Genomic DNA, 17,158 nt, shown 5'->3' with positions numbered 1-17,158 from the left:
GCAATTATGTGGACACAACTATAGAATAATCCAAATAAATTCTTAATACTGAACCTTTTATAGCTTTATACTCAGAAAACTTCTTGATTTCTCAGATTTTTGCAAAATTGTATGGTAAATTGGGGGGGGGGGGGGGGGGGAGAAGGGGGGTTTGCAGTAATTTCCAAGCACAATCATGCTAATATTGGTTTTGTGTAGGGAAGAAAATAATTCAATTCTTTTTTCAGCATTGTATCTTGGTTTTTAATTCTTAGTGGGACCTCAGACCAGCTATATGATAGATTCTTTGCTGGTTACAGAGTCAGCAATTTTAGTTCTTTAATGCTTTTCAGAAAAATCTGCTTCTTTTATTACAAAATAACATTGCATTCTTACAGAGAAGCAATAAATATAATATCATGGCAAAACAAACAGAAAAGGACTTAAATAATTTTAAAATGTTCATTTTTAAGTAAAGCAGAAAGCTTTAATAATCAAAATGAAGCTTTATATGATGACAACGATCATGGTTTAATTTGTGAGAAAAAAGGTTCATAGCAGGCAATGTGTTGTAATGATCTTTTGGGGCATTATTTGGGCATATTATTTCACCTTATTTATCTATATCCTCTTAAAAGCCTTCCTTATATCAGAATTCTAGCTGAATGATGGAGTATTCATACCAATTGTTAAAACCTTGGAGAGCATTAATATGTAGTCAATATGTTTTATTCCTAGTTACTTAAGCTAAATGTTCTAAGTATTATAAAATGTACATTGAAGAAATGCAAAATAAAGAACTAAAGAAGAAGCCTATTTGTCACCCTTCTACAGTCAGTCCAAGAAACTTGTCTCTCAAGTATTCCTCAAAATCTGATGTTTTAACTGTGAGGCAGCTCAGGTTTTATTTTTCTGTTTCTATTAGACAATTTTCCCTCAAAATTATTTTAAGTTTAGCTTGATTTCATATTTTGTTACCTTCAAAAATTATACATTTTGGGTGTAAAAAAGTTTTCAAGAACATATATTTAGTGAGAAAATTATGCTAAAAACTTGACATACTAAAATTAAAACAGTACTATTAAGATTTTGGGGGGTAGATACAGCGAGGTTATTTTCCTATGCTTAGAAATAAATATTAACCCTAAATTTTGTAAAAAGATGTAACACAAACCTCTGAAGCAAAACTATGAAACAAGAAAAGCCTCTAATATTTTGACAAAAAAAATTATACTAAAAGCTATTAACAAAAAAAAAAAATCAGAGTAATTATTTTTCTCCCTCTCTTCATATTTCTACTGAAAGCTATTAATAAAAAAAAATCTGACTAATTATTGTTCTCCCTCTCTTCAAATTTCTGTTAATAAAAATAGAAATATATAATTGTTCAAACATTTTACATCTTGGCTGCTTTAAAGCAAACATCTCATTGGTGATAAGAGAGTAAGTTCCTTCTTTGATTATCACCGTGCCAACTTTGCAAAGACTTGCACCCCTCTTTTGTCACTGAAGATTCTTCAGTTGCTTTGGGACTTTTAAAATTAAAGAAACATCAACTGCTTAGTGCTAAATGCCTTCAGTAAAAGCAAAATTTCATTGCATGTGTCTGATAAGAAAAGATTTGATTTGCAGCTGGGGGGGTATTGGGTTTTGGGTTTTTTAATAGAGGGAAGGTTGTCACTTGGTTCTTTTAAGACAGGACTGCTAAAGTTCCCAGGTTTGCCTTAACCAGCATGGGATAAATAGCACCTGTCCTTGGTAAGCCCTTAAGCAGAGTTACGTTATACATTGACCTTTTTGGAATGCCAGCAAACCTGACTGTTTCTATTCCCAAAACAAAACTGTTCCACTCAAACTTTCATTTACTTATTTCCAGAGGAAAAAGCCACACTCAAATAGTGAAACCGCCAGATTTCTACAAAGTTCTGAACCAACTCCTCTCCTTGTGGGTCGCACTGACCTTCCTCTGACAGAGTGAAAATCAAAAAAATATTACCTTTAACTGTATTGAGATGCTGCCATAATTTTTAGACCAGATAAAAGGATTTGTGCAGAGCAATGCTTGGATAAAAAAATAAAAATAAAAAAAGAAACAAAACACAAGCCCATAAACACAATAAAAGATAGGAGTTCGCTACTTACATGCTGCAGGCTGAGAGATGAGGCTTGAGGCTGGAGTAGAATTTCCCTTGCCCTCAGGTGTTTCTAATTGCTGATTAAATATCTTTTGGTTCTGCCTGCACCAGCCGACAGTCCCCTCTGCGTCTCTGCCTCTCTTTGTGACTAGGACACAGTACTCCGAGTCCCAACCTATAAATAGATCCCAGCTCTGTGATTGATATAACAGGCAGCTGACAAAAAAAAAAAAAAAAAAAAAAAAAGGAAAGAAAAAAAAAAGAAAGAAAGAAATAACCAGGTCTTAAGCAAGGCAGCAAAAGCTGGGCTTTTAACTCTGCACTGTGCCCAGGGAGGAGTCCCCCACAGTCACCCGTGGGCATCAGAAAGAGAAAGTGCAAGGCAATTACTTTCCCAGCAGCATTACAGCAACTTGAGGCATGTAAAGTGAATGAACAAATTTTACTGCACAAAGAAGGAGAGTCAAAACACAACTAGCAGATTGCATCCAACTCTTTTGCAATTTAACAAAAATAAAATCCATTTTCAAAACAGGCTGGGAATTCTGACAGAATGAGAGAGGAGTTCAGAGCTGAGTTCTGGGGGTTGGTCCAGGCATGCTTGTGTTTCTGCTGCAGAATAAACCAGTGGGTAGGTTGGCAATTTAACAGCTCGGCAGTCTACTTAGGGTCTCTGCCCACAAACACTATTTGATGAGGCTGTTCCTGCAAACAAAACTGAGGGCAGTGATGGTACCTCCCTATTGGCTCAGCAGAAGTTACTTAGCTCTCAAGGACCTGAACCCTCTTTTCTGCTTAAGTCCTTGGCTACCAGGAGAAAGTGATGAGTTACAGATATCAACAAAGCTCTCTTACAGAGGCTGAGCTGGGAGCCCACTATCTGGAGAGTGACTTGAGAGAGCACGTCACAAATGCTTCTGGTCTGGTCCTTATTACCTGACACAGGGGGAATGGTCCTGGATTTTCCCATATTTAGTCCCTACAGATTCTCCTGTTAGAGCCACAGTCCACAGTCAGGCAGGGCCAATAACGTTTCCAGCAGGCAGCTGTTTCTCCAAGCCTTTGCCAGCTCCTAGACATTCATGATCTCCAGTAGAGCCTTAGGGCTAGGGAGCTTCATAGCAAATGGAATCAAAGGCAAGGCAGCTAATGATGAAGACCAGTGGAAGAGTGGGGAAGAAGAGGGAGAATAGTAGAGAGGGAGAGACAAAACAGGTTTCATGACACTGCTGTCTTTGGCAACATCTCCTACCATCAACCCTAGTACCACGCTCACTTCTCTCAGAAAACGTACTAGAGCAGACAGGGTACCAGACCCACCAGCCTTCTTTTCAACATATGGCAGGGCTTGCTGGAGCTGAGATGGTAAAGAAATGCTAAACTCAAAGAACAGGATAAAATCCCCAGGCACCAAGCCCGTGCTGAACTCCATGGTTCTTTGGCTCAGTGGCTAGCACTACCTGAGCTATTTAAGCTAGTTTGGGCACGTCTACACCACACTGCAGCTGCTGCTGTTACTGGAGTAAAGAAAGTTAGTTCAACAAGAGCAGCTATCCCAAATCAAGGCAAGAACCCTCCACATCAGAGCCAAGGTCTCATTCAGCTTCAGCTATTGATTATATAGGAAGATACAGTAATTTCCTCTCTTTTGGCCAAATCCTACTGCAGGTTTAATTCACCTCGTGCCAGTGTCCTTTGTGTCTAAGCTGGTAGGTCTTAGTCAAGGAGTTTTACAAAAAACCACTGTGTTTGCTGGAGAGGGGTCTGATGAAGCACTGGGCAAAGTCTCATGAGGATTAACCATTTTCCTCAGCTGAGCTACTGTCCTGTGTGAAGTCTGGCTTGTCACTCTAACACAGCTGCATATCCCTCAGCTTTAAAAAACAGAGATAACAATACTTAACACTGTGCTTTAAAGCACTTTGATATCTACAGATGAAGACCTATAAATGAAGAGAGGGAAAAAGGTATCTGACAGGCTGAACTCCAGCATGGAAACACACCCTCAATTGCCTGCTGGATTCTGGTCCTTCACCTAGCTGAATCTGATCTCAGATCAAAAATTACCTGATAAACAATGAAAAATTTTATTTTGCCCTCTCATTTGGGCTGGCTGGTACAAGATATTTTGGGCTTTAATACTGAGAGCTGTAAAACCTTTTACACTGCCATCAGAAGGAATTTTAAACACTCAGTACACAGAATAATCAGACCGAGGCATGGCAGATGGAGGTCCCAAAACCTAAATCCAAAAGTCACTTTTGGAAAACTCAGCTATAACTGTCAGACTGATCCTTGCTGTTATATATTGCTGACACCTAAAATTCTTCAAATACTACTCTGTCAAGCTTTGTGTTGAATGGAAAAGCATTATCCCTACCCCTTTACATTATCATGGGCTAAACTGATGCTCTGTGGGGAATACCCATGATGTAGTCTAAACCACAAGAACGTTTTGGGTACGTCTCAAGCACAGCTAGGAAGCTGTGCTAGGAAGCTCTATTCAGTTCTTAGGTCTATGTCCAGGGTTATCTCTAGCATCCCATACCTGCACAGCAGAAGAGGTCCTGGGCATACACTAGGACCCCATTCTTCCACTTTCTGCTTGAAGGGTGAAGGGAGGAGGACTCGACAGCACACCACAGTTAAACTAGCATGAATGAACTCTGAATGGAGTCAGAATGCCTCCATCCTTCCTCTCTGCCTTTAGACAGCAGGATGTATGACTTTAATTGCACCCCAATGGGGTACCCAGCAATCCAGAGCAGATCTGCTTCAGATAAAACTTCAAACACAACTTCCCCACCCCCTCTGCCAGCACCCTTGTGCATAAACAGCACTTAATTCCAGACTCCAGACTCAGGGCAAGGCAGGGAAAGAATCCCAGAGTGGAGGCCATAACACTGAATGCCCACTCAAAATACTGCACAAAGAAAGTCAGAAGATTTCAAAAGCAGATATATTAAAAACAAAAAAATGTGCAAAGATAAACATTAGTGACTTGTAGACTCCAGAAAGGCTCACCCCTGTCCTGGAGGTACCCAAGTACAAGGTATTCTTGAGGTACCCTTTACCTATTGTAAAGTGCAAGTGAAGTATTTTCTACTTGTTGCTTGGGAAGGTAATTTTTAATGCTTCTTGTTAGGGCCATTTTGATCATGCACCATTTGTATTTCAGTCTCAGATCCTCAATTCTACAGTGGAGGTAAAATTTCAGAGCCTATTTTCCTTCAGACACAGAGTTTGAGTCTTGCACATATAAATCTGGGCAGAATTTGCTCAGCTGCATGCAAGTTATTATAGAGGAATGCAAAATATACTTTCCTTTTAAAGATAAAAAAAACAAAAATTCAGATACCTTTTTTTAGATAGGGCCAAAGCAAAAACAGTTGAAGCTCAAAAATACTGGTCCAGTCCATGTAATCTTCCAGTTGCCTCCACCTGTACATTAAACTGTACAGATAATCTTTGTCGTTCTCCTGATTTACATGTTGTAAGTGTAGAGCTCAGAGTCACTGCTGCTTTTGTATCAGGAAATGCAGGTATGAATACAAGTATTAAAAGACAAACTGAAAGTCAGCTTTGCAGTTTCCAAGGCCAGCCACAAACTATGAAGAATAATTATAACACACAATAAAAAGTATCTTCATCAGGGTCATGTTACTTTGAAAGAGCTCACAAACCCAAAATTTCTAAACAGCTATGTTAGTGCCCTGCTGGATTTAGTGAGGTGTGAATTACAGATTTCAAACAGGGACTACTTACACCGAAAATACGGTTTTAAATTTTTTTCTTTTTTTTACATAAAGAAATTCAATGTAAAAAAACCCAAACTAACAAACCTGTTCCAAGACTGAAAATTACATGACAAGAAGTAAAAGATAAAAGAATGAAAAAGTTTGAATAACGACTCTTTTCTGTCTGCTTGGCACTTACAGTATGACTCTTAGATCTAATAGGAAGTTAAAAATACTATGCATTTTGATACAAAATAGTCTGAAAAACAGCAATTGCTCAAGAAGAAAGTCCTGATATTATTGCAAGATTAGTGGGTTTTTAATTCCTTAATTAATTTTAATGCCACAGACTTCATAATGCTTCAATATTCTTTTTCTGTGCAATGAACAGCCAACATTGAACACAAAGTTCATATGCTTGCATCCAGTTTTTTCCATGTACCCTCCAGGATGCTTCATGCCATGCTGCCGTGTCAAGTCTCTGTCATCAGCAGGGAAAGTCACACTGTTCTAATACTCTTGCAAACTTTGTTCCTTCTTTAGTTCTGATATATTTTTTAATTTTTCAGGAATGTAAAAATTACTAAGATTTTAATGCAAGCCTCTTACCAGATTTAACCATTCCAGCTAAAGATGTTAGCACTGTCCAGCTGTTGGCTAGATGGAGATTAGGACTCTAGCAGTTCTTTGGCAGAAGGGAGTGTCCAAACTTTCTGAATAGATACAAGTAAAGCACATCAGGCTAGGACCAGGGAACTTCCCTGGATTAGGCAGCACTCAAATCTATTCTTTCTTTTTCAGACCTGTAGGCAAAGAAAGGTCTTCACTTGGCACAGCTATTTGTAGGATTAGACTATGGAGAGGCACCATCTGTGACTGCTCAAGCAGAGGTTATGCCATTGGCTTGAAGAAGAACAAGTGCAAGCACAGAAGAATGCCCTCTCCCTCATTTTTCTCAGTCTACCAGTAATAACAATGCACTCATGAAAACTAGCTTGGCCTGAGCAACAAAACACATACCAGAGTGTGTTCAGAAACTATCCAGAGCAAGCCTTCAGTTGTACATCTACACACAGAAATAAAGTCTGTAAGGATTTAACTAAAGCCTGCAAGCACTAGGACAATCATAGGCTGCATGACATTTAAGTACACAGCCTTTGTCAGTCCATCACACACAGTATGATAATTCAGTCTCTTCCACCCTTACCTCACTTAGATCCATTCTAAACTTTCACTCCTACTACACAGCTTTTGCCTAAAAGGGCTTCTGTGTCCACACCCGTGAAAAAATAATAATAATTAAAAAAAAAAAAAAAAACAACAGAATAAGAATTCTTGGATGTACTCCTGCCTAAATTATGCAACCACGATATTCACTCACTGGAAAGCACCACCACCCTCTTCCAGCAGCACGCTGCAATGCATTCCTCCAGCACTGGGCTGTCCAATGCATCATCTGGGGCAAGCACCTTCTGCACCTTTTTTTTAGCTGCAGATGCTTTGCAGAAGCTCACCACTGTTGTTGTACCACTAGCTCAGAACCGTGTTTAGCACCAGCAAGTCCACACCTGTGCTGGCAGGGCATTGGCTGTGCCCTCAGACACAGCTCAAAGCAGCCCGGCAGCCTGCTAGGGTCGGCTTCAGGCAGCAGATACTGTTTCATGTTCTCAGTGACCTTGGCGTGGTGGGCAGGGAGAGAAAGCATGGGGACTGTCATAACAGAGCTGGTACCAATTCTGACATCAGGATAAGGACGACAAAGTGAGATTTAAGCTAGCTCTGGTACCAGATCAAATAGAGACCAGGATCACCAGAAACAGCTCCCCTTGGATTTTTGTTTTGTTCTTAGTTCAGATTCCATCAGACAACTTCTACAAAACCCAAACAACTACATTATAACCACAGACAGGCCTAACCACAACGTCTGGCTCCAGATCTAAACTTCTTACAGCCAGACTGTTAGCTCAGTTCCCTTGAAAAAGCATCACCATCCTCCAAATTTGTGTGTCAGGGAGCTGTTAGTGCTCTCTTCTCCTCTCCAGAAAATACTCTTTGTGCGTCTTGCTTGATTAAAAGGTAAATTTCTAAAAATAAGAATGATGGAACTTCATAACTGATGAAGTTCCTCAGAGGAAGAGGACATTCTGCCTGCAGACACCCAGATGAGGAATAAGCTTTTCCAGGAAAAGCCCTCTGCCTGCAAGCTGAGGGCTTTCACCTGCCCCCATTCCCACTGAGGACGTGCCAGCAGGCTGGCACAACTCAGCAGAGCTCTCAAAAGAAAGTGAGGTGCTGTGCAAATCCTGCAGCTTCTAAAGTGAGGAAAGACCTATTCTGCAGTGGGTCCTACATGAGTCCACTCCAAAGCAACACCATTGATCTCAGTGACCTCCCAGCCACACTAACTGTGTCAGAAAGAGCCCTTTTCTCTGCTCTGGGGGTGGAACTCTCACCAGTCTAAGGAGAAGGTGCAGGATTTCCCCCTGTCAAAATCCTATCAGCCAGGTGTCACTCAGCATACCCACACCAGGTGTCTGTGGCCAGGTGCTGGCTGTGGGGTGGCTGCAGGGCAGCCTTAGTGAGGAAAGGCTGGGGCTGGCCCATGCCAGTTCCAAATGGCTCCAACCCACCCACCACAGGGCACAGCTGAGCCCCTTGCACAAGATGGTGGTGCCCAGGGGAAAACACGTTTAAGAAAAGGCAGAAAACACTGCCCAGGCAGTGAGGAGTGAGAGATGACCCCACAGGACTCAGGTCAGAGCAGGAGGGGAGGAGGCACTGGAGGTGCTGAAGTAAACAGTGCCCCCATGCCCAACAGTGCAGCAGGTGGATATTTCCTGAAGGAACTGCAGCTCACAGCTGGCCAAGGTCAGCCCACCACAGTGTGTCACAATAGATAGAAAAAAATCTGCTTCCTTCAGTAGCTCTGCCTCTGTATCCCAGCCCTGGTCAAACAAGTGCTCCCGACCAGGTGATCTCTGGGTGATGTTGGTAGGGGTTTTGTGTCAGGCTGGATACGCCACAGGGAGAGGTAGGAGAAGACAGGCAACCAAAATTAACCCTGAACAGTACTGGAAACTGTCTTCATATTATGGGAGAGCCTATTCTCCCACACAGATCACACCAAACCCCTACCTACAATTCCTGACTGATGAGGAAATGAAACAATTGTTTGGGAGGCACTTGAGGGCATACATGACTTCCACAGACACAGCAAAGTTTATGCAGTGCCTGCTTCAATTCCCTTGCTGGCAGTGAAGTTCTGCCACCATAATAAACTCCCTCACTGTGGGTAAATCAAACACAAAATGTCTGGCTAAGCATTACCCCCACAGAGATCTTCCTAGCACATAAAGGTACAACAAGGTTCCTTTGCACCCCTACGGGAACAGGAATCTGCATTTCCAACTAAAGCTTTTCAGTTTCTCTGTGCCATCTAAAACCACTTCTGAGCCCACTATATGGCTGCCAGGCCTTTGGCAGAGAGCTCTAAGCCCTTTTAAAATGTTGAACAGGTACAGACCCAGGTAGTACCATTCTCTCCTTTCTATCTCTTTCTGTCTTTAGGCTAACTATAGCAAGTTCTGCTGAACTTTGGCTCAGCTTCCTCTTAGCAGTAAGTGAGGTGGTTTCTTCCTCTTCACTACAATTCTGTTGCACTCTTCTTTGCCCCTCATTCCATCACCTCAAGTCATTTTACATCTCAGAGTTGCCAGTCACTTCTGAAACTCTTCCAACCCAGACCCTTCCTGCTCTGCAGCCTGGAGCACCTCAAAACTCAGAGCATTTCCTCTTTAAGAGAGTGGAGAGAGAAGGGGAAAATGGCAAGAGCCTTTTCTTTAAGTGTAGTTACCCATATATGCCAGAAAGAAGAGTTTCACAGAAGGATTTAGCACTCCTTTCCTCTACCCTCCAGGCAGCCAGAAACTGAGCTCCTCAGCATGGAGTTCATCCCACACGAAGGAGCAGGGCTACAGCACACAGACCCCTTCTGTGCCCCTGGAAGTGCCATGGGCCACTTCTGGGCACAGAGCTGTTCTGCAGCACATCACAGGTATCCAGAGCTGCTGGAGCCTGAGCTGGAGATCAGGTACAGCACAGTGCATAGCCAACTATACTGCCCTCCATACTCCGCCCCTCCTCCCCATCCCCACCTACCCCCTGTAAAAAGATGTCACATTCACGAAGGCTTAACAGTGAGAAGGGGGGAAGAAACATCTGTCAAATTCTTAACTTCAAGTGGATTTACCCAAAGCCCCTTGGAAACAGCTGCTTGAGGAAGGTTTCTGTGGAGCCCGTGTTCCAGATGCAGACATTTGGTTGCTCAGTCCCTTGCTGTTGCTTTAGTCTGTGCTCTTGCCACACCTGGACCTGTCCTCACCTGGAATAACCAGTCCCTTCCATCCTTCTGCCTAGGGCCCTGCTGCTGTTGGGAGGTGAGGCCCAGCTCCTCTCCTGTTCCCTGCTTTAAGGAATGTGTCACAGGCAGGGCCTCACACACTCATCCACTGCCTTGTGTGACTGCCCACTGAGCACAGGGAGGAAGATCTAAAGCACTCATAGCAGCTTCTTCCCTGACACATCACGTACCACACAACTGTCCCGTGCTTTCAAAAAACCACACAACTGTCCTGTGCTTGGGGAAAAAACCCTCTATGGAATCACCACCCTCCTTTATCACCTCTGTGCACAATAAGCTTTGTGCCAGAAGGGTTGGATTCCGCCCTGTGCGTGCTGTCGTGGCTGGGCAGCAGTGTCACTTTGCAGCCAGGTAACAGGAGCTCCAGGAGAAGTCCCATTTTTATGCCACACAGCAAATAAAGGTACATTAACAAAATAAAGCTATATAGGCCTATTTGAGCATGCTCCTAACAAGCTGCTTTGGATTTCAGCAGAAAGACAGCCTCATTCATTTGGACTTTATATCCAGATGAGATCTAGGCTATAATAATTCAAATGCAAAGCACCATGAGATTGTATCTAGGCTGAGTTATCACTGAGTTAATATACTTTAATATAGACAAGAACAGAACCTCTCTTTCTTGAATGTAATTTGTGCCTTGCCATGAGATCCTGGGATTCATTTACCTGGTGAAACCCCATAGAAACTTGAAGGACAGACTACCTTCTTCTCTTTGGAAGCCTGTTCTCCAAAGCTGTTGAGCCACATATATGTCATTCTCCCAAAGAAATTTCTTTTTGCCACTTTATCAGATGACACAATTCACATTTTTAAATTTGTAAAAATGTGGTGTTAGAAAACATATAGCCTGTGAAAATGTTTTCATGTCTCCTTCTTAAGTTTTCAAAGAAAACAATTCATGTTTAGGAAAAGAAAGTTAATTTATTTTTCACTTTCTCCCTGGTCATTAGGCAGAAAATGAGACTCTAGAGACACGTGGACTGCTCTTTGTAATCATGAGGCATTTCATATTTCTTGACGGTATTAACAAATTCCTCAAGAAAATATTTTCCTAAATCACTGTGGTTCTCTCACAAAATTTAACAAAACACTCAATTTTTTTAAAGAATAATTTTCAAGTCTTCTGTGTTAACTATTATTGTTCTGAGTTGTGGCAGTAACTTGAAGAAATTGTTAATCACTCTAGAAAAGCTTAATTGAAGAGCAAACAAGCAAACAAGACTTGACTCCCAAAGCCACAAGGAAGCAGTTCCTTGCCCTGAACTGCTCATTGATTCCCTCCTTCAAAGGTGATTTCTTCAGCCAGGTTCTCCATAAATGCAAACACTTATTCAGCTCCTTCTTCAGAATGTGTGAGGCTGTGCAGAGAAACTGCATCTGCATTGCTACATTCTGTTTGCAAAATGTTGCCTGTTACCTTTGCAAACATAGTTAAGTGAGTCATGGACAGCCTCAGTGGTCTATGTGATGGCAAAATTGCAAACAAAAGCTCTTCAGCCATTACCTTAATTTAGTGTTCAGAGCAGGCAAAAGTAAGGAAGTTCTCAGACAAAAATGTCATTAAGGTTATGCCCTGACAGAGATGACTACACAGGTACTGTTCATCTCTGAGACTTAATGTTTCCAGATGCCTCATAAATGATAATTTTTACTTCAACTAATTACAGACACGCTGTGGTGACTCCTCCGACAGACTTTTATGTTATTTGTCTTATTATTGTTGTTATTATTATAAGCAGCATTCAGAACCTGTGGTCCTTTGACACTTAGCACCACACATATGTAAATATGCAAATATGGTCTTTACTGCAAATACTTTGTCATTTGGTCTGCATCATTTTTGTGCAAATGTAACTATCCCACTTTACAGGAATGATTTTACAAGAATATTTCACTGAAAAAAGTTATGTAACTATAACCACATTTGTGTTAGTCTAGCTTACATCTCCAAAGAACCCATGCTGAGCTAAGTATGTCGGACCAAAGTAATATTAATGCCAGAACTGGACCAGGTTGACTGTACTGGGATCCAGAATCACAGTGAAACCAGTACTCAGAGTCTGATAAAAACTGGGGCACGCATAAGTTGAGGGCAGACGATACAGTCAGTAAAGACATCAGCAATTTTATATTCACTTCAACTTAACTTCTTTAAGAATCTTCTATCTGAAACAAAGATGCCTTGTTTGAAATAGCCTTTTCTGTTGTGTTTGACTGGTTTTTTTAACTCTATTACACTGAGGCTGCACTGTTACTCACCTCTTACTAAATTCCAGGGAATCCACGTGAATTAGCAGGATTATGAATGTCCAAAATAAGGAAGCTCATGCCTTACTATTCACTAGAGAATCTGCAAGACACTGACCAAACAATAGATCCTCTGATGCACTCACAGTAAGATGTGAGCCTCAACTGAACTCTTCTGTAATTGGGGCATTTGGACAGTGCCTGTCCCATGTGGATTTCCTGGACTCTAATAAGCATGAGCTCATCTTTCCCTAAGGTATAATAATAAGGTCTCTACCTGTCACCTATTTCATGAAACTTGTCTGAACTTAATACCTTTCAGACTCTGACTGGGTGTAAAATGCATTTGAAATTAGATAACAGATTAAAAAGCTATACAGACTTAACCAGTGTAATCACATACTCAGTATTCCCTTAGAAAAGCAGGCCTAACAATAAATTCAAGTTAAACTGACAGGAAAATTTTCTAAGGAACACAATTATCTGTATTTAATTTTCTATTAAAACAAAACAAAACCAGACACTCACAAGGAACCAAGGCCAAAAAGAGCTGGATGTGGAACCAGCAGCCCTCACCCATGCAGTGCTCAGCTTCTTCCTGCTTCACTCTTCTGGTGCTGCCATATCCCTCCTTGGTGATGAGCATCATCCCACCTTAACCTTAATCTGCCTCACATGAACCCTAGGAAGAGAGTGGGCAAGGGCTTCATGAGCACTCCTGGATTCTGTAATTGGTGGCAGATTTAGGGATAACAGTTTCCTTGGCCCCTGAGATGTGCATAGACTAAGAACAATCTTTCACGGGCGGATAAATTATCACTATTGTGCACAAACACCTGAAATTGAAAGCCAAATTATGCTTCCAGATTTAGTGCCTCTTTTTACCAGCTTCTCTGTTTTGAACCACCCCTGTTCACTCTAAATCTCTTAGGGAACTTGAGGATTGGAAGTGGTGACAGCAGGCTGCAATCTGGATTGCTGTTTTCCTTCTGTGCTCTATTACTCCAAGGAGGGTGGGTAGATCCTGTGCATGTTCCAATAGTAGACAGGTTTCTTGGAAGAAAATGCAGCTGACAGCTACATTCTCTACAGGCAGATCACAGGATAAATAGATCTGGATTGTGTTGGTCCCATATGAGGTATCAATTCTATGTCTTTGTCTTATCACTCCGTCCCTCCTGCTTTGCAAACCCAAAACACTTTCTCTGAATAATCACAACTGCACTGATTTCTTCCCTCTGCAACGGAGCCAGGAGCCTGCACTGGTATTTTTAGGTAACCCACTTGCTCTGTTTTCTTTCCCCTCTGTGAATAGATCCCTCACTTATTCTAACCCATAATCTCACACACATTTCTCATCTCTTTCTGTTCTGGCACTCTCTCAGAACTGCAAATGCAGCACCTACTGCTTACATACAGGGCTACACTATTGCTTTCTGCTGGGGTTTTCTTGCATTCAGCCCTCTCCCAGGGCTGAACCAGAAATACATGACCAGAAGTACAGAGCTAGAGACTGCAAAAAGACCTTGATAAAAGTAGAAAGTGGCCGAATATTGTATAGAAAGCCAATCAAACCTTCCAATGAATATTCTAATGATTATTCATCAAAGCTGATAAAGATCCCATTCCAAAGGAAGGGAGGTAAAAGAGCCAGCCAGCAAAGGAAGGTAATCTACAACCAAAGAAGTTTCTCATCTAAATTCTCTCCTGTTTCATAGTGACAGTTGGCATAAAATATCACTGCTCTGACATGCAGAAGCCTTGGTGCCAAGTTTGTGGAATCATGAACAACAAAACCAGAAACAAGGCAGGAGAGGATCAGTCAGTCCTTTTGTGGCTGTGTCGAACCCATGCGGCTGTGGTTTCAAAGGAGTTCCCCCTTTGATTCTAACCATATCCTGGTTTTTCATTTTTTCTCATCTTCTGCTTTGGGAATCTTAGGAATGTCTTTTTACACACACCTCCTTCAGCCTGTGTGCTTTGTCCTACCCATCTCCTTTTTTCCTCATGCTTTCCATGCTTGATCCCAGTCTTTCAGTTTCTCTCTTTATTTTGGCCCACAAACAGCCCCCTTCCCCTGCATATCAACAGCAGTGGGAAGTAACCTAATTAATAGTTTCTTGATAGGCTACCCCACACATGCACACACCCATCCCCCCAGTATCCCGCTGGCAATTCAACAGCCCTCTCTCAAGAAAGGAAAATATTTCCATACTAATTAATAACAACATAGGGTAGTTCTGGGCGGAAGGATCTGGGATTCCCATCTGGGCCTGGATCTCTCGAGCTGAAGGAGCAACTGTACCTCAGAGCACATTTCCTTTTCCAAATCCTTGTGTTATTAACTGTTTACACTGTTCTCAGTATCAAACATCGTTGCAGCCTGGCTCCTGTGTATCTCTGCAACGGAGTTCAGGCTGAATTCCTTCAGCACTCAGGCTGTACCTCTCATTTAGCACATGGCACTTGTTCAGAAACCTACAGTGCTTCCCTTCTCTCTTCTCCATCAGGATTCACACGAGCCAAGGACCTTTGCATGCTGTGGTTCTCAAAGGACACAGACACTACTGTATCCATTTAAAATGTCTTTGCTGCTTGACTTCCCCTGACACGCACTGCCCTGTCTCTGTTTCTGCCACAACCAATTGCAAAACAACAACAACAAAAAATCAAGCTCTGTTTTTGAAGTATTCTGCAGAGAAGGAGTAGTTGTCACTGTTGACTGAGCTAGAGCACAGATGCTTTTCTCTAGATGTAGTAGGATAGTCCCACTCCTGTCTTCACCCAGGAGAGGGGAAAGGTACTAAATGCTTCACTAAGGACCATGCTCAGAGATGAGATGAAGCATATGAGAATTTTGCTGTCCTGTCCCAGAATCACCAACAAGGGAGAGTTGTGCATTCTGCCTCTAGAGGGGACCTGACACAACATGACTACTTGCTTCTTCTGCATCACAGGCCAGAAAATAAAAAAAAAAAAAGAAAATCAAATAAAGTGTGAGAAACACTTATGCTTCTGAAAAAAAATGCAAAAGACAGACCTCTTCCCAGTAAGAAAAACAATACAGGTCCTTCACCATCTATCAGCTCCTTAAAGCCATGACAATTAAGCAAGAGTATTTCCTAGAAGCCCTGTACAGTCAGCTTTGTGTATTGAAGCATACAGTATTGAAGCAAGACTGCCATTCCCCATTACATACACTGGAGGACAACAGGCTGTCTCCAGAGACTGCTGAAGAAGCAGAAACACCAGCAGCAGCTACAGAAAGGCTCACACTATGCAGGAAGATACCCACAAGAACAGGTCTTTCTCCCGTACAGAGTGAGCTGGAAAAATACTTGGATAAAAGAAATGTACAAGGAGCACATTTAAGAAACAGTAGGCCAATGAAAGGCATCTTCAAAACAGAGTAATAAGGAAGGAAGAGTAAAACAAAGAGAATGAAGATAAGTGAGGTGCCCCCAGTTATTCTGTCACAGCAGTGCTGCCTGCTCAGCCCTCACAGCATCACAGCCTCCATGCATTCACTTCCCATGCCAGCCTTCTTCTGAAGAGCCTTTCATCCCCCAGCTGCTGTCCCAGCCTCAGTGCAGTGTCACTGTCCCGAGTGCCTGCTTGGCCACAGCATGGCCCAGTCTCCCCCATCTCCAGAAACAACCCTCCTTGAACAGCAAAGCACAGGTGTCCATCCACAAGGCTGAAAAAAGGAAGGAACGAAGGAAGAAAGGATCCCTCTTAAAGAAGGGGGAAGAAGGATGGAGACAGAGGCAAATAGGAGGGAGAGTGAGAGGGGCCATAAATTCCCTTCTAATTCCAAATAATTCCGATTACACGGATGAGTAGTTTTCAATCAGAAAGATAATCTCAAAGATAGATGGCAGGATAATTGCTCGTCGGCGCGACGTAAATATTGTGTCGTTTCTATTAATCTCAGCGAATCGGGTGTCAGGGTTGTCACTCATTCATCAAAACAAATTAAAAAAAAACATATTAAAAAAAGAGAGAGATGCTGGAGGGAGGGGGATGTGTATCCAATAAGCAGCTGAAGGCGTGCAAGGTAATGAATGCTGCTTACAAGCTGTTTGCATTTTTTGCTTTATAAAAGCTAAAGGTAACTCAGGCAGTAGATCTTTATTAAACTCTTGGTAGGCACTGCAAGAGGCACTGCTGCACACAGAACTGAGAAATAGGGCTGCAGAATGGGACTGTGGTTGTGAAACAAGGGAGGGAAGGAAGTGAACAATACACCCTAGATATGGGGCTGAATAGTCTGGGCATTAACAACAGGCAGGAGGTACTGCAGGGTCATCATGGTACCTGGAAGAAAGGACACAGATCACAGCACAAAACAAAGGCAGTGCCTCCATTGCCAAGTACAGGAGTGGGCAGGGAATGGAGAGTGATGTGGAGAGGCCAGCTAGCAGGGACACAGTGCCTTGGTGCAATTTTGCCACACTGGCTGCAGGATGATAGCGCATCACTGCCCCACTGCTGTATCAACCTGTCTGCCAGGTATTACACCCCCAGGCATTGTGCACCTCCTCTCCCTGCCCTTGCAAACCACATGGCCTTTGGCATCTTCCTCACAGCCCTTTGGTCCCCTGACTCTACTGTATTGGCTTAGTTCATTACTGCTG

General features: G+C 42.4%; 1 protein-coding gene across 1 annotated transcript in view; it reads right to left on the bottom strand.

The window, feature by feature from the left end:
- ESRRB (estrogen related receptor beta) overlaps positions 1-2,201 on the bottom strand; it is a 121,767-nt gene extending 119,566 nt beyond the window's left edge. Inside the window, exon 1 of the mRNA XM_054276436.1 lies at positions 2,122-2,201. Coding sequence (XP_054132411.1) covers positions 2,122-2,123 — 2 coding nt within the window. The 5' untranslated portion in view covers positions 2,124-2,201. The remainder of the gene's footprint in view (positions 1-2,121) is intronic.
- Between the last annotated feature and the right edge of the window lie 14,957 nt (positions 2,202-17,158).

This window comes from Melozone crissalis, unplaced genomic scaffold (assembly GCF_028551555.1).
Source record: "Melozone crissalis strain CALT ecotype California unplaced genomic scaffold, PUWL_Pcris_2 ptg000018l_1, whole genome shotgun sequence".
Taxonomy (NCBI): Eukaryota; Metazoa; Chordata; class Aves; order Passeriformes; family Passerellidae; genus Melozone; species Melozone crissalis.
Note: the sequence above shows the minus strand (reverse complement) of the source record. Positions and strands in the feature narration are given on the sequence as shown.